Genomic DNA, 16679 nt, shown 5'->3' with positions numbered 1-16679 from the left:
TATGCAGTGAATTGTATGAATTGTATGCGTAGAAAGTCTGTAGCAAGTGAAAGGAGAGTAGAGCAGAGATGAGATGATCAAAGCGCCTCGCAATCCCACGTCAAGGGTGCCGGTGACTCTTTGCTCTGCCTCTTTGCTTACTTGATGCAGCTCCAGGTCCAGATTCAGCTTCAGCTCCACCGCCAAGGCTGGGGCTGTTGAGCGTTCCGGATGCGTGCAGCGCAATGCAATGCAATGGACTGATTAAGCTCCGGGCCGGTGGATCCGAGGAGGCGAAAAAGGGGATCGGACGATGCAGGTGTTGTGATGATGATGTTTTGGTGTTTTTTTTTTCGGCGCTGCAGATAAATGGTACGAAGACCCTGAAAATTGGTTAGGCTAAATTTATCACATGAAAGAGTCAAAGCGGAAGCTAAACAATTGAACAGTAGCTGGATAAAGAGAAAGAGAAGAAAAAAAAGTGGCTCTGATATGATGGGGAGAATATTGGGCTCGGCAGTGTGGGCAGTTTTTCCTGACGATTCCCACTTCCGGATCCATCTCAACCAGATGGCCGAAAACGAATGCGAGACGGGCATTTGTTGAATTCTTTTTGTTTCCGTTCACGCTTTCTGTTGTTGGGGCTTGTTTCTTGTTCTTTTTTCTTTATTTCCAGCTTCCAGTGCTCTTTGTAACTTACCAATTGCTTGGTGTTGGCGCTGTGCACCGTAAAGCTGCTGCACGCACAGGGGGGCGGATAGCGATCCGTGGGGAACGGATGCAGCTGAAATGCGATGCAGACGGATCGAGGTTTTTTGACAGGCGGAGTCGATTTTATTTTTAGGCGGCAGTGCGACGTGCTCGCACGTGCAAAGCAGTATTTGATATGAATGAGTCAGTCGGATGCCCGAAATGCAGTGGCGAGCAGCAATAAAACGAGAAGCAAGACAGAATGAAGGGAGAGACAGAGACAGAGAGTAATCAACAAAAGAAGAGACCCGAGGAGGGGGCAGCAGTCGACACCTTTAACGGAATCCGATGCAATGCCAGGCCGCGTGTTTCAATAGCTCGCAAATGAAACTCTCCTTCGTGTCTCTCGTCTCTTCTCTCTGGAACGCTCTGAATTCATGCACTGCACTGCATTCCCGCTTGCGTTCTTTTTTGGCGCCCACCGCAAGCCATCCATGCCAATCCCATCCCATCCATGTCTCGTCCTCAACAAAAATACCCGAACCGTGACAACTCACTTGAGGCGTAAGGCACAGCACATGTGACTAGGCCGAGGAGGGCAATATTGGAGACCCTCCTTCACGAGCTCAGGGCGGGTGATGCTTGGCTGACCGTGCGAATTGGCATCTTTGCGTTGACGATTATGATTGAAGACCTGGTCCCAACGATGGTGCTATGGATGACAAGTGTAGATAGACAGGCAATCGTCAATCATATACGCGATGCTTATAGCCATACAGCTGTTGGTAGGTGATGAATCTTAACAGCAGCAGTCATGGAATACAGCAATGTTGAACCACTGAGACAGCTACCATACCTGGCATAGGCCTCTTGCTTCTAGCGGCAGGTGGACTTCACAGCTACACAGTATTACATTTACAGCACTATTAGGCGCCCATCCTTGCAACCTCGAACTCTCTCCAAGGCCAGCTCATCCGGATCTACAATTACTGCTCACATCTCACTACAGCTTCTAAACAGTCAATTCATCCCCAGCAAACGCAGATATATATAGCATAATTTTTTGTCTTCGTTATTCTCCTTGAAACAATGTTTACAGCACCCATGACTCATCCGCAGCAACGGCTGAAACTCCATTTTACCCCAGGATTCGCAATACTACCAAGTACCTATTTTAACAGTGCCTCTTGCATTAAAAACAAACAGGCAGAATCGCCCCTCGAATAAGAGAAACACACACATGTCAGCTGGGTCACATCTTCTCCGCACCTAGTCTACGAGCCGCATATTCAACCCCTCAGTTACACACCAAAAAGTCAATCACAAGCTCGAGTTCTTTTTAAAGTTGCCGCCGCCAAAGGCAAATAAACCCAAAACCTAATCCCGATCCAGTCCAAAATGAGAAACACAAAAATCCAGGCGAAAATGCCGTGGCACCAGACAGCAACAAGGCCCCAAACATCTAATACACAGCCATCTTAAGCTTCATACTTTGACAGTAGCATCACAGCATCCATCATTCTCCTCACTTCTCAGCTGCACTCGTGCATACACCTCGCCATCTTGGCACAAATTGATAGGCACAGCACATCCACCAAGACACTAATTAATGCACCACTCTCTTTAGTTTCAACGAGTCAGAAGCGTTGCATTTTCAATTTTCTGCTCGTGTGACATGTGAACACCCCGCATTTTCATGTTTCTCCAGTCCCAGTTCCATCAGAGCTGACAAGCGGTAGGGACCTTCGGAAGACCCATCGGAACCGGTCGTGGTTGGCTGCTCTTTTGCACCCACTGTACATCCGTAACCCAGTAGAGCATCACCAGTGCTTTCAAATTTGACCGTCTTGCGTGTGAACACAAGCAGTCTTATAGGACATCCAGAGGATCAATAGAAGAATCAAGACCTTCGACTTATACACCGATACACAGCCCCAACGCCCAAAAAGCACGCCTGTCTTACCACTCCATTTATCCCAAGCGAGCTCTCCTTGTCCCTCCCCGAAAACGCCACCCGGTGCTAACAATCTGCAAGTCATACACCACCCAAACCAACCAACACCATCCTTGATCTAGTTGTCGTGTGCCTGAGTGCGGGCGTGGCGCTGCGTTAAAGATATCAAAAACTCAATTTTTCCAAACCACGTTTTCAATTTGAAGAGGGGGAAAAGGGTGAATCCTGCATAGCCGAGCTCTCATATTGATTTGCTCTCCGGCTTTAACTCGTATCAAGGCGAAGGGTTAAAAAAAAAGGGCATCAATTATGCTGTGGTTCGATTTGTTCTCAGGTTTGAAAGAAGGGAGACAGATGGGTTTATACATGTCATTTTGCAGTCATGCGAAAGTAAAGTATGATCTGATCGAATGCTAGCCGTGCTTGTATTGTCTGCCATAGCTACAGAAATAACGTGATGGAACCTGATGGATGAAAGCCCAGCAATAGTAGCTATCAAGCACTTGCAAGAGGCTTCATGTCTGCCCAATCAAGCAAACCAATCCCTCAGCAGCCTCCAAATTACCCTCCACCCATTGTATCGAAGCATACGCTCATTGCGCGCCTAATAAGAAAAGACATCCTTACTCTCCCTTTACTTCAAATGGCTGTATCCGCGCTCCTTCATCCATTTCTTCAACACTGCCAATTGGAATCGGACATGCGACTTAAGAATAGGTATATGTAGTCTCAGTGTCCTTCTTTCTGATTAATCATCATTGCCAGTCAAATGCTCAAACAAAACGACAAGACAAATACTACTTACATGGAAGAAATTACCAAAATGACGAGGGCGATAGTTGTATCTCACGCAAGCGATGCTAGCAGTATCCAGCTGCTTTCGCGCCACTTCAAACTCTTCTTGGCCAAGATCCAGCACCACCTTTTTGAGATGTGAAAAGCGTCCACTCCTCACCGCATTTGCCAGTTCCTCTACTCCATTCCATTCTTCTTGTATATATCGTATTCCGAGAAGGGTGAGTGATTCGGGCAACAGGTCAGCGAAATCGCCAATAGGGTCTAAGCTAAACACTTCCACCAACAGCTTTTCGAGTGCTTTGAAATCGGCAAAGCTGCCGAATTCACCTCTGACAGTATAGTAAGGAAGCATAAAATTGTGAAATCCAGCATTTATATGCTTCAGTGTGTTCTTCCGCAGCGCCAGTATACTCTGCATCTCTTCCCATGTAAAATCCAAGACGTCCACGATGTTGCTCTCGGCCCGAGGGCCGCAGTACTCGAAGCGCTCCAGTTTCGGACAGGACATGACCAGCCTCTTCAAGCTCGCTACGCTGATGATGCTCTGATCGAAAATGAGAGAGCGTAGCTCGTAAAGAGGTAGAAACTGTGTGGCGCCCCCGCAGAATTGCACGTCCAGCCTCTCTAGACGCGGCATCATGCCCAAGAAGTTGCCCAAGCAGCCCAGGTCGAGTTTGCAGTTGATGTGACCATGGCAACTTAAGAACAAGCGTTTCACCGAGCTCATCGTAACGGACTTCATGAATAACTTTCCAAAGACAAATTTGTCTTCGAAATTGCTTACAAGTATGGTAACGAATAAGACTGTCACCTTATTGAGGAGAGCGACTGCCATTTCCAACATCCAAAGTTCTCGTTCAACAGCATTTACCCGAGTCTTAATCACCCAATCGCTGAACTCCGTGAAGACATCATCAAGACCAAAACGGGTTGCCAAGTTGTTAAACAGCGTCGGAATGAACTCCTGCGATGATGGATAATCCGTATACTTATCGTTGCTGAAGCGTCGCACCCGGTCAGCCAGGTCTGGCCGGTCAAGAAGCGTCCGTAGTAGACGTGGGATCCCATGACTGAGATGGATATCGTGGAACATGATCTCCTGAGAGATGTGACGAAGACTTTGGCATGTCAAGCTCAGAGCTCTCAGGTCCCCAGTCGCGCTGCGTCCAAATGGAGAATCAAGCCATGACTCTGGGTACAAACAGTGCCTGCACTTGTATGCGCATATCATGGAGATAAGCTCGTTTGACAGAGACAGGAAGCCGACCGCCATTGGAGGGTGACTTCTGCTGTGAACATATACTTTGCCTTGCAGCGATATAAAGCAACAGCTGATTAGGTGCACAAGCTTGGCGATGCGTGGAAGAATGTTGGTCGTAAGAAGTCTAAATATCGAAGAAATGAAGAAGAAGAAATATGAATAGCGAAGAAATGAAGAAAAGAGAGAGAGGAAGAGAAAGAGGAGAAGCAGGAGGAAGAAATGTACGCAACACAGATCAGAAGTTACAAGGTGCCTGCCACCGCATATAATGCGATACTGGATATTTAGGGAAGCCATAATCGTCTGTCATCTCCATTCGCGGCTGCCTCACCCAGATTCGCATCGCCAGAGTTTGGTCAACGAAAACCAGACTCCATACTTCGATTCTAACAGCAGATAAGGCCAACCAATGGTCGATGGACGATTGTAATCGTAAAAAGTATTTAGGTATTCAATCAGCAAGTATGAATAGCCAAATCGTAAACAGCATTGATCTAGGTATTCACCAACTCCACCCCTATTTATGCATTATATACAGCCTCCATATATTAAATCAGCATCATCCTTCACTCATCCTCCTCCTCCTCACTATCATCCTCATCTTCATCCTCATCTTCAACTCCCTCATCCTCACTATCCTCCACCCCCTCCGGCCTCTCCAGCATCAAAAACGCCGCCATGCACGTAACCCGATTATGCGTCACCAACGTGCCCCTCAACACACCAACAGGCTTCCCCTCCGCCTTGTCCTTCTTCGCCAGATCTCGCAGCTCGTCCACCTGCACCGTCCACAGCCTAATCTGTCCATCACTGCTTGCTCCCACCACGTACAGCGTCCCCGGGTTAGCCGTGCTAGGTATCGTGACGAAATCCTTGATTCTGCCGGAAACGCCCTCTCCACCGACGAAGCCAACAAGCTTGGCCACAGGCAGAGTCTCTGACGATTCTGATTCCTCAGGCTTCTTCAAGTCGTCCGCCTTTGTTGAGAAGAACATGATGCGCCCATTCTCAGTCGCCACAGCCAGTAGCGCCTCTCCCGTCTCCTCATCCAGCGTGACATAGCTAAAATGATGTATCTTGACCTTTGTCGTCGGCATAACCCGGCACTTGGGCACACTGTCCATGCCAAAAACAACCACATCCCGGTCAAATCCAACGGCAAATTCGTCCGCGCCGTCCGCCGTTCCCCAGACTACTCTCCGCGCCTCGCCGCTCGAGTGCTTGGACTCTCCAATCTCCCTCAGCATCTCCTTGCTGAAACTCAGCACGCCCGCCTTCTTTCCCGTAACAAGGTTCCACAGTCTCATACACCTCTCGCCTTTACCGACGCTAATCATGAGCTTCATGCTCGGATGAATCGCAAAGTCGTTGACGCCAGCCGGGGTGCCTCCAAACGGCGCGGTGTCACCCGTCGGTCGGCCATGCGCAGTCGGCTTCGGCGTCTTGATATTGCTCAGCATGGACCAATCTCGCGTGCGTGTCACGGCAATCGTCGAATCGTCGCTGCCCGACAGCAGTTTTGACCTCGTGGGGAACACCAGCGACGTAATCGTAGAGTCGTGATGTAGCAGCGTTCCCAGCTCTCTGTTCTTGGCGTTCTCCTGGATCGGTCTCGGCGCAACGCCAGCCAGCATATCGCCCTTCTTCTTGCTCGGAGCATACGCCGACAGGTTATATACGTGGATTCGCTCGTCCGTGCTACCCGTTGCAAGCAAGACTTTTTGCGTCTGGCCCGGCGCGGGAGCCGAGGGGGGGGACACGGCAACGCATCGAATGGCTGATGAGTGCGCATTGAAGAGGAATGTATCCGCGAATTCGACGTCACCTTTGGTGCCAATTGCGGCCGTCAATCCATGGAGCACTCGGTCGTATGATCCCGCGACAATCTGAATGGTTTCCTCCACAAAGGTCGTGTTTTTCGGTGCTGATTTCGACTTTGTCTCTTCCACAACCTTGGTCTTTGTACTCTTCTTTGCAGGCTTTGACTTTTCTTCCACAGTTTTTGATTTCTTGGCGGTTACAGGCTCCACAGCCGGTTCGCTGGTGGCAGCCGCTTGTCTCTTTCTCTTGGCCATTTTGTGTTGTGATGTTCTGGGATTTTATGATTTACCAAGCAAGATTCAAATCTAAAATCCAGAGGCTGCATCTTTCTCAATGGGAAAAAAAATATTATGGGTACCTGCAGCGCGATAAGATAAGCTGCCTCATGCTCGCTTTTGGCGCATAACGTTGGTTTAGTGCATACTTCCACATGTCACACGAAACAGCCGCTTTCTACAACGAGGAGAAATACAACTCCAAGTAGAGAAGGAAAAAGAGGAAGAGAGTAAATACTGTATTTCCATAGCCGGTGTAATGCTCCCGTATATGCTCGAATATATAATGTTGTATCAGCTTTGCAAAAAAAAAAAAATCTCAACCCCGATGCCTGTTTTTTGCTCGACAAAAGTGGAAAATAACAACAGTAAAGTAAATCAAAAGAAACAGAAAAAGTAAAGAACAAATCTCTATCAGTGCGGCCCGTCTCTCTCGCGGCCGCCATCTCGGCTTAATTCTATAGTGCTTAGACTGGGGAAGCGTTTTGTAAAGTCCTCCACGTAGTCGTCCCTGTCGTTTGCAGTCATCTCTAGCATTGGCTGCCCAGGAAGATCAATTGCTATCAGGCGCTCGAATGATTGCTCGTCTCTCTCCTTTGTCGGTGAGGAGGTTTGCCGTCCTCCTCCTGTGGGTATATTATTCAGGTGAACGGGTTTCCTGGGGGCTGCCGGCTTGGCTACACTCTTGCCCGATACGCTTGCAGAAGCGGACGTCGAGCCCGTGGCTTGTCTGGCATCGCTCAGAGAGCCGTCGCTTCGCCGCGGGTCTACCACGACGGGCTTCGCAGCTACAATTGGCTTCCGCTTTACGTCAGGGCGCGGTTTCTCTGCCTCGTTCGGTGCTGGCTCAGAGTCCGTGTATTTGCCATAACCATGGGCGGTGCGCGGCACGTTTGACGGCTTCTGTTCTTCGCTTAAAAGACTCTGCACCCTATTTTGTATGCTGGCAGCCCGCGCCGCCCCCATAGGCTTGGGAGCTACGGCTGGTCGAGCTTTGGACGGTGACCCGCCTTCCGCAACCCGTCGGCGATATTCCGCTTGCGCAGCCTCTACTCTAGCTTCCTCCTCTTCCAGTTGGCGACGCTCCATCTCACGACGCATCTCAGCCGTCATATGGCCATGGCCTTCCCCGTCTGTATCGCTTCTATCATCTGCTGCTTCCGAGCCTTGGATGGGTGTCAATGCGCGACGTCCCTGCTCCTTACCAGACGATGAAGGTCTAAAATCCGACTCGTTGTCAGATGGAGCATTATTCTCAAACTTCTTGAAAGCGCCACCAAACTTGCCAGAAAGCAAGTTCTTGGACGTGGATGCTGTCGTCTCAGGCTTTTGCACAGGTCGATCTTGATCCTGGTCTTGGACCTCGAAGCTTCTCGAGCTTCGGGCTTGTTCTTTCAAGCTCACACCGCCGTCAGTATTATTGCGACCCGTATTGGAACTTGACAGAGGAAGATGCCACGATGAGTGGCGGTTAACTGAAGACTGACGGCTGGGAGGCTTGGACGCATTTTCCCTTTCGCGCAGAAATTCCAGAGTGCTGGGTTCAAAGGTGGAGCTGACAGGTCGCTGTTTGAGGCCAAGGTTTCCGGCAGAAGACCTGACATCTATTAAATCCTCTTGGGAGCTTAGATTATCCAGTGACGTCCTAGATGAAGCAACTGTGCTCTGGCTAAGCCGTGGCTGAACAGACGAAGACCTCGTGTTTGCTGACGCCCAGTTTCCGCCAGAAATCCGCTTGGCGGTATTTTGCCCTGTAAGGGCCGCCGCGCGAGGTGTTTCGCGGGGAGTTTCCACGTCAAGAGAGCGTCTGCTTCTGTCAATATCAACATGTCGCTCCTTCTCCGAGGGAGATGCTTCAGTCATTGTCCCGATAGAAACGTATGAGGAGTTTGCAGTCTTGTTGGCAATAGCCTTGAGCTCAGGGTTGCTTGTTATAATCGACTGAGCCCGACTAACCCCCGACTGTGTCGCAGATAAGGGCGCCAGCTTGGGGAGGGGCTTGGTATCCAGAGTAGATTGTGAGAGGTCGAGGGGAGGGCGGGAGGAGATTGGCGCCACAGAGTGTGGTCTCTGGACGGGGGTTTGCGCGGGGCTTCTAGAGGACGCAAATGCTTCATCAGCCAGCCGTTCAGCGACCTTTACGCCCAAGTCTCTCTGTGGACGAGGCGAGATTGGCGTCGAATCAAAATTGAAAGTCTTTTGATCTTGGAGCAAGGAGAATTCATCCAGACGCGGGAATCGGGCTGAGAGCTCGTCAGGCTCTGCCCGGCGAACAGAGGCGGCGGCTGCGGTGGCCTTTGAGTCCAGAGCAGCAAATGGATCACCACTGTTGACCTTTGCAGGGACAGGCGTTCGAGATGGTGAAGGATTCGGACGACCTCTCCTCATTGGTACAATATCTGGAAGCGCCTGCTGTTCTTTGACGGGCGCTGCGAAGACAGCACCAACGACGGGTGGCTGGTGTGATTTCGACTCGACGGCGGCTCGTTGGGTAGCTCTAGGTTCTGCGCTCGACTGTCCCGAGTAGATCTGGGATGGTTGTTAGTGGTACTATTCCCAAGTATGTGGTGAGGAAAAAAAGACTGACATCATGTATCGGTATTTCTCGGTTCTGCATAGCACAGGCCTCCTTCAAGACCTGGTATATGTTGGGTCTTGATTGATGGTTCTCCTTCAGCATCATGGCTACAATTTGCAATTCGAGTTAGCGGGTTGCTATTGAGAATTATTAAAAAGTGAAAAGGCTCGGCTGGTTCGTACCAATCAGGCTTTTCAGCCTATCCGAAAACACCGGGTAACTGGGATATCTGTAGCTCGCGTTCAAGATTGCCAGCTGCCCCTGGTCCTCAAAGGGGGTTGTGTAGTAGCAGAGCTTGTACAAGAGAACGCCCAGCGCCCAGATATCCGACTTTTCGTTGATTGGCTGTTTTCGGTAGACGTCTACCATTTCGGGGCTTCGGTATTGTAACGTTGTGTGTTTCTGGATGTCCTCGTCCATCAGGCGACAGTCGACCACTGTCGTAGGAGCCGGTCGCGGAGGCGCAGCGGAACCAAAGTCACAGAGCTTGAACCTCTTGCTGGTGGGGCCATTGGTGATGAGGACATTTTCGACCTTCAAGTCTCGGTGCAGCAGCGCGGGCTTGAGGTAGTGCATGCAGGCAACGCCCTCGGCGATGTCAGCAAAGATGTTGATGATCTCGGGCTCGGTCAGGCGGTGTTGCAGCCGGGTGTTCATAAAGTCAATCAGACCGCCGCCATCGCAGAATTCCATGAGCAAAAACACCTCGAATCCCCCGCCCTTGAGCTCCGACGCGTGGGAATCGATATATGTGACAATGGCCTGATGCCCCTTTAGTCGCTTCATCGTCTCGACTTCGGTTCGCATGCCCCGCAGGGCCTCCTTATCGGGCACGGCGACTCGCTTCAACACCGCCAGATCGGTGCCGTCGACGGCCTTGGGCAGCTTGACGAGATAAACGTGCGCAAAGCCTCCCTCGGAGAGATATTTCTGAATCTGCACCCGGTGGTTGCCGACCTGGATCTTGGTCCCTGGGGCAAAGGTGCCGGCCGGTGGCATCACCGCCGCGGCTTGGGGATATCCAGCATGTGGATGGTGAGCCACCGGAGCGGCCATTCGGTGGCCGTGGGCAGCCATTCTGGAGGATCAACCGCTCGTCTATCGGTTCCCGAGATGGTGATCGTGGAGCAAAGCTCGGGGGGCCCTGAGAGCGTCGGCGGTGGTAAGGACAAAGCCCAGCGTGCCCTTTTTCTGCTGCCTTCGGGGGGTGACGTACCGGGAACGCTGCTAATGGTGCTAGGGCGGAGGGGCGTTGTAAGGAGATGGGCTATACCATCAGGACATTGGCGAGCAAAGAAGAATATCCAGACAAGACGACGTCGGTTACCGCAGTTCCCAAGAGTGATTGTCTCGAAAAAGAGGCGCAAAGGCCGTGAAAGTTATTGAATTATGGCGAGGACACACGGCCCTGGAGATTTAAGATGCCGGTAAGATAGTTGTAGCCTCGCTCCCCCATAGAACCCCCTTGGTTAGACTCCACGCTTTCTGGAGATGCGATCGGAGAATCGTCGGCTAATTGCTGGCGCAGCTCAGTACCGGCAGTTGCGCCATAGTGAATGGGACGTGGCCTCTAATATTGCGTTTAGGCATCACTGAATCCAGTCATTGCAGTCATTTCGCGGCCACGTCCAAATCTAGGTGTGAATGCCAGATGCTGAAGCCTGCTGGAGGGCCAAGCTTTGCCAAAACTGGATCGCGGAGAATGTCGCCAGCGCCATCAGGGGGACTCGAAAGACGGGGAACTGCTGTAAGATGGCAAGAGATGCGCTTGGCACCGTGGCTGACCACCATAACTGGGTGATACGATAGCAAAAGTTGTCTACTGCCGGGCCGCGTGATCGGGGTTAATGCTTGTTAAAGTCTAGAGATCAAGTCACGATGGCGATCTAACAGTGGATGCGGCTTTTTATTTTCTACTAGGCGCAACGTATCGATACAAGTAAGTGCACATGATCGTAGGAGATGGGGACTACTTGGTCGTTGTAATAGACAATGCCGGCAAGCTTAAAAGGGGATGTGTTTTGCCCTGTTTAAGCATGAAAGTGAGTTGGGCATAGAATGGCGATGGCTCGACAATCTTAATCGAAGCTTGGTGCGTCCCACTATGTGAACTACGAGTATCCATCCACAGCTGCCTATAAGCTTGGGACGGCATGAAGCATGCGAGGCATTCAAAGGCCTTTCAAAACTTGTCTACTGCGCTTGTTTGATGGACCTTGAAAACGCTTGTGTACTTTGAGATTGGAGCTGTCATCGCCTAAGTGCCCATATGAGACATGTGAAACTGCAGACGGCGTCTCCCTACCTCTTTGGATAAGGGTCCTGGCAATTCATTGGCGATGTCACTGACGGAATGTGTGATCTTCAGGGTCCGCGGGCTCCGTTGACGCAATGGCACAGCAACTCTTCAATGCACAAATACAGAATGGCATATCTACATGTATTTTTACTGGACGTGAAGTGCATATCAGGAACTTGCCCGAGAGGTCCCAAAAGCACTGCCAGGTACGTACATTCTGTCAGTGACATGCCCGGCCGTTTTAACTTCTGTAGCGGTGGCGACGCGAGCAGCAGATCCTCCATGCTAGTTAGTTCATCAGGAACCCGCTGCTATTTTTACAGAGTTTGCCTCCCTGACGTAGGTTGACGAAAGGCTTCAGCCGTGACTAGCTGCTCGACTCATTCAAACTTGAAAGAGTGCTTTGGCCTTTGCTATATACAATCAGTGAAATACAGACTTTTGTGTTGGAGACACAGAAGATGTCGGATCCTCATCGGCGCAAAGCCGAGAAGCCGACAGCCAGCACATAGCCACCATTTCAATGGAGCTTTTTTGGATCCGTTTAAGCAACGCCTCTGAGATATGCGCATACGCCTGAGTAAGTAACATCGCCTATGTACGCTGTAGGGGAATTAAAAAAAAACAGTTTTCAGGGATTCTTCTTTTTCTTTTATCTTCTTTACGCAGTCTTATGGATGTCCGAGCTTGTCGTCCATCCATGGGGCTGAGACGTCTTACAACGAATGAGAGCAAAAAAGACACTGCCAGCTTGATGGAATTCATCTTCACCGTTTCTTATCAGCTCAGGCCGCCTCTTTCTCCCCACAGCAGCATTTTCCAAGTCTAATTTTTTTCCTCGACTATTAGCTGCTAGCGGGCTGTCTGCTTCTGCTAGCTTCAATGCGTGAGGTATGCGTTGTGGCTGCTGCTTAGCATCAGATCTTTATTCTTGTGACCTTTAGACCAAGTATACATGTACGTAGCGGCACGTCGCATTGTCTAGTAGAATCAGATGCCCCTGAAAGCAACAAGACGTTCTCCGTGAAGTTGGGCGCTTGTCTGCGCGCCTGGACAGCCGGCCGTGCCCTTTCAGCTGCGTCTTGTCCTTTTCTAGAACAAGCAAGAATGCCGAGCACTGGCGGCAGCTTGTATCGCAAAAGCCATCGCCCGTAATGAAAATCGACAGGTGGATTGCCTGTCAAAGACGGGGAAGCCACCCATCTCCACATTGATATACAGTATATCAAACTTCAACATCCGTCCATCATCATGGGAGGCCGCTTCTCAAAGACGCTCCTCAATCTCTCTGACAACGCCGATTTCCATGCCAAACCATGCCATGCCCATGCCAGCACACCGTCTCCAAGCCTTCTTTCACTCGAGTCCCAAACATCGCTAGCCCAGCTCCAAAACCACCCCCGTATCGATCATCTCCAGAGCCGCCGTCGACCAATCAGCTCGTCCCATGCTGAGCACCGCTCGGCTCATTCGTGCCGTGCAAACCGCCAGCCCCCATGTCGTCGTGTCCCAGAAAACCGAGCCGGCGCCAACAAGTTCCCAATTGCCCAAAATGCCCTCCAACTCAGCATAGCTGTGTTTCGACTAGACGCGAAGTGGTAGCATTGACGTAGCATTTGCGGATCCCTCCGTACTGTACCTTTTTCTGATGATGTTATTTTTCTTGTTTTTTTTAGGTAGCTCTCCACGAATAAAGCAACCATTCCGCGGCAAGTGCAGAATGTGATGTATACTTTGTCTACACTTTGCCCGTAACAGAAATGGCATGTTGGTGGCATTGAGGATCAGCCTGCTGGACTAGTTGGCATTAGTACTAGCAATAAGCTGATGCTGCGCCCCTGCGTGAAGTCCTGAGTGATGCTACGTAGGTGTTTGGAAAGAAGAAAACAGGGACTTTGTTGTTCACTCCCCTCCCACGATGGGTTTTGTCTCTTTCTCACAGTTATAAGAGACCCAGCAGACCCTCCTCCACCCACTTGGCCGTTTCCCTTTCTCTTTCTTCTCCCTCATAAACGACATAAGAAAACACACTTTCGTTACCTTTTTCTCTTCATATATATCCTCGGGTTCTAAACGCCTCTACAAAATCGCAATAATGTCTTCTCCTCAGCCCCAGATGGTCGCCCAGCAGATGACTGCCGAGGCCCCGGCGCGAGTTAGCTCCGAGCAGCCGGTAGGTGTTTGCCAAGCCATGACCGCATAATAGAAGCAAGATTCAAAGAAGAAAAGGGCTTCAAATGCATCGTGGACATAATTGAATGAATTAAACAGTCTGCTAACCCTGGCTTTTCCATCTGCTTTAGCGTCCCGTTGAGCCTATGAGCGTGGAGGGAGAGGCTCCCAACATGCGTGGTGGTGGTGAGGGTGTAAGTGTCCCCCAAGCTTGCTCTTATGCTAAACCGTCCCAAAGCCTATCATACAAATATACCCCATCATACGCTCACAATACCAAAAATAAAATATGGTTCTTCTTTCTGACTTGTACGCTTCCAGGAAATCTGCTGCGGTATCTGCGCCGGTATCGCCTGCTTCGAGTGCTGCGAATGCTGCTGTTAAGCGCCCAATGCCCTTCGAAATCAACAATCACGATTAGATGGAGGGAGAGGTTCAAATGAATGATTAATATATTTGATGTTGGGGGAAGAGCATGGGAAAGAACTCGGGAGCTGTTCTCTTTCTTTCTGGCCACGGCTCGACGCCGTCTTGGTCCATTTTTCTAATGATGTGATATCCCCAAACTATTCAAGCCTGAGGGAGAATAGAGCAAATACCCAGAACATTTTACAATATCAAGAAATTACATCTTTTGACTCGTTTATTCCACTTTTCCTTTTCTGTGCTTCTTCTTTCTTCCGTCTTTTCATATCATGTTATTAAACTACAATCTCTGCTAGCTTCTTAACCACGTCGTCATAATAGCTCCCCGAGAGCCGCGAAGCGACCTCATCAGCCGTCTCATCATCGCCCGGCTCCAGCCCGAGCTCCCGCTCACCCACCAAGCACCGCCTCGTCGCCTCCTCAAACTTCTCGCCCATCTCGGCCCCGAGATCAGCAACCCGCCCCGGGGCCAGCAAATCGCCACGCACCTGCCGAACCACGTCCGACTGGCCCTTGGCGAGCCGCATCTCAATGCCGAGCACGCCGTCGACGGGCTTCCAGTGCGCCAGCTCCACGAAGATGACGCCCAGGCTGTAGATGTCGAAGCTCTTCTTGGACCGCTCGCGCAGCTTGCCCTGGTTGGACTGGGCGCGTGGGTGGCGGTACAGGTCGTGCTCGGCGTCGAAGCCGGGGATTTCCGTCACCTCTTCGGAGCCGCCTGGGCGGGAGAAGTCGAAGCCCGAGAGGAAGACTTGGCTGTAGTCGACGTGGCCCGTCTTTGTCTTGAAGAAGAGGATGTTGTGGCTGCGGAGGCCCTTGTGCAGCCAGTTGACTGCGTGGAGATAGAGCAGACAGTTGCTGAGGGCGTGCGCGAGCTTGATGCGGTCGGTGACTCTGGGCTTGCGTACTGTAGTGTCTAGGAGCAATTCTCGCAAAGACACGGGCGGTAGAGTATCATGCACATCTTGACTGTCTGGCCGTTCGAATACCAGACCCAGTCGCCGGTCCAAGATGTCGACGTCGTCGTCTGGAACGTCGGGGTCTGCTTTGTCGAAGAAGCCAATGCAGTGAGGTGTCCGGAAGGCTTCTGGCTTGGGGCTGTGGTGGAGTAGACAGGCCAGCTTTCTCACTCTATCGACAATCTCTGCTTTGGACAGGCAGCCGGTGTTGCCCGCATTATCGTAGTCTTTCCATTCGATCCACACCTTCTTTCTTCCTTCGGCAGTCTTCAAAATGGCTTCGCACCGTGGATCCTCAGATTCATCCGTGCCTGGGTTCAGTTCTATGAGATACTTGGGAAGTTGCACAAGGCGCTGTTCTCCCGGCTTGGCCAGCTCGAGAAAGCCCGCCACAGCGTCGTCTATCAGAGCTGGGGTATCCGATTTTGGGTCAATGGTCTCGTTGAAAGCCTTGAATTTTGCCAGCCGAGAAAGCTGCTTCAGTTCGGCCACGTTTGCCTCCCTCTCGGTCTTAGATAGCCGCGTCCGTGATGGCGCACCAGGCAGGTTCCTAACTTCCAGCTGATCCTTGAGGGCCAGCACCAGATGGCTGAGGTCGGCAATCTTGTGGTGAAGCAGCAAGACGCCCCGGTTTGTATCCTGAACGGTATGGCGGATCTCAACCTGCAGCGAGTGGTCCAGGATATTCATCATGGTGTCGTTCAAGAGCGTAAACTTGGCAAGCAGCTGCTCGAACCCCTCCTTATCAAAGGACACCCATTTGAATCTCTTCAAACCCTCCTGTGACTTTTGCTTGAGGTTCATCATTGCCTTTTTGATAAACAGTCGCTTCTTCTCCGATATAGGGAAGCTGGCCTGCTTGGCATCCAGCTCAGGGGAGACCAGGAACTCGCCATCGTCGCGAAAGGGAGTCAAGTTGCTATGCTTGTTTTGATACGCAATGAATTCGTCAAACAGGCACTGAACTTGTACCAGCAGATCCAAAACCGTCTGGCGGTGCAGATGGAAGACGTTCGAGTTTAGGATGCGCTCCTGGTTCTCCGAATTCACGTCTAGCAGGCCGGACGTCTCGCTCCAGGCAAAGAGGCGCTGCTGCTCCAGGCGCAGGCGCAGATTGAGATGTTTACAGTCGTCTTCATAGCCGAGAGCGGTTACGAGAAGCTGGATGCCTTAATTCCAGCATCGATAAAATTGAAAAGTTAACAGGTTTGAACCATGGAGATAAATTACACAGGCCATGACATGCCTTGGATACAGCCGGTATAGACTTGCAGGCCCAGGGATGCAACACCAAGAGCCAGGCCCGCCGCTGACACGGGATCCATTTTAGCTCTCCCAGAGGAACTTAGACAGTTTTTTGTTGTCTCCTTTTACTACGAGCCCGCCAAAGGAATATTCCCTAAACGGCGTGCCGCGCAGGGTGGCTTGTTGTTGGGCGGTGGTAGTATCTGGAGGCTGCGCTACCTG

The 16679-nt window shown here is 51.0% G+C and overlaps 6 protein-coding genes across 6 annotated transcripts; 2 read left to right on the top strand and 4 right to left on the bottom strand.

The window, feature by feature from the left end:
• Positions 1–3371: 3371 nt before the first annotated feature.
• Positions 3372–4514, bottom strand: TGAM01_v206260 (hypothetical protein; the record flags this gene model as incomplete). Its single annotated transcript, XM_018808825.1, has 1 exon — positions 3372–4514. The coding sequence occupies one exon, from the start codon at positions 4512–4514 to the stop codon at positions 3372–3374; it is 1143 nt and encodes a 380-aa protein (XP_018657924.1).
• A 734-nt stretch (positions 4515–5248) lies between these two features.
• TGAM01_v206259 (hypothetical protein) lies at positions 5249–6757 on the bottom strand (the record flags this gene model as incomplete). Its single annotated transcript, XM_018808826.1, has 1 exon — positions 5249–6757. One exon carries the CDS (start codon positions 6755–6757, stop codon positions 5249–5251), a length of 1509 nt encoding a protein of 502 aa, XP_018657925.1.
• Positions 6758–7192: 435 nt separating this feature from the next.
• On the bottom strand, positions 7193–10433 carry TGAM01_v206258 (NAK/BIKE protein kinase; the record flags this gene model as incomplete). The annotated part of the gene is made up of 3 exons (XM_018808827.1): positions 7193–9307; positions 9366–9463; positions 9539–10433. 3 exons carry the CDS (start codon positions 10431–10433, stop codon positions 7193–7195), a joined length of 3108 nt encoding a protein of 1035 aa, XP_018657926.1.
• A 2473-nt stretch (positions 10434–12906) lies between these two features.
• Positions 12907–13257, top strand: TGAM01_v206257 (hypothetical protein; the record flags this gene model as incomplete). Its single annotated transcript, XM_018808828.1, has 1 exon — positions 12907–13257. The coding sequence occupies one exon, from the start codon at positions 12907–12909 to the stop codon at positions 13255–13257; it is 351 nt and encodes a 116-aa protein (XP_018657927.1).
• Positions 13258–13750: 493 nt separating this feature from the next.
• On the top strand, positions 13751–14211 carry TGAM01_v206256 (hypothetical protein; the record flags this gene model as incomplete). Its single annotated transcript, XM_018808829.1, has 3 exons — positions 13751–13828; positions 13959–14021; positions 14149–14211. The coding sequence occupies 3 exons, from the start codon at positions 13751–13753 to the stop codon at positions 14209–14211; spliced, it is 204 nt and encodes a 67-aa protein (XP_018657928.1).
• Positions 14212–14528: 317 nt separating this feature from the next.
• On the bottom strand, positions 14529–16537 carry TGAM01_v206255 (hypothetical protein; the record flags this gene model as incomplete). The annotated part of the gene is made up of 2 exons (XM_018808830.1): positions 14529–16373; positions 16481–16537. 2 exons carry the CDS (start codon positions 16535–16537, stop codon positions 14529–14531), a joined length of 1902 nt encoding a protein of 633 aa, XP_018657929.1.
• Positions 16538–16679: the final 142 nt, after the last annotated feature.

The sequence above is a fragment of the Trichoderma gamsii genome (assembly GCF_001481775.2).
Source record: "Trichoderma gamsii strain T6085 chromosome Unknown Scaffold_21.2, whole genome shotgun sequence".
NCBI classification, from domain to species: Eukaryota; Fungi; Ascomycota; class Sordariomycetes; order Hypocreales; family Hypocreaceae; genus Trichoderma; species Trichoderma gamsii.
The sequence above is the reverse complement of the archived record's forward strand: the minus strand, read 5'-3'. Positions and strand labels throughout refer to the sequence as shown.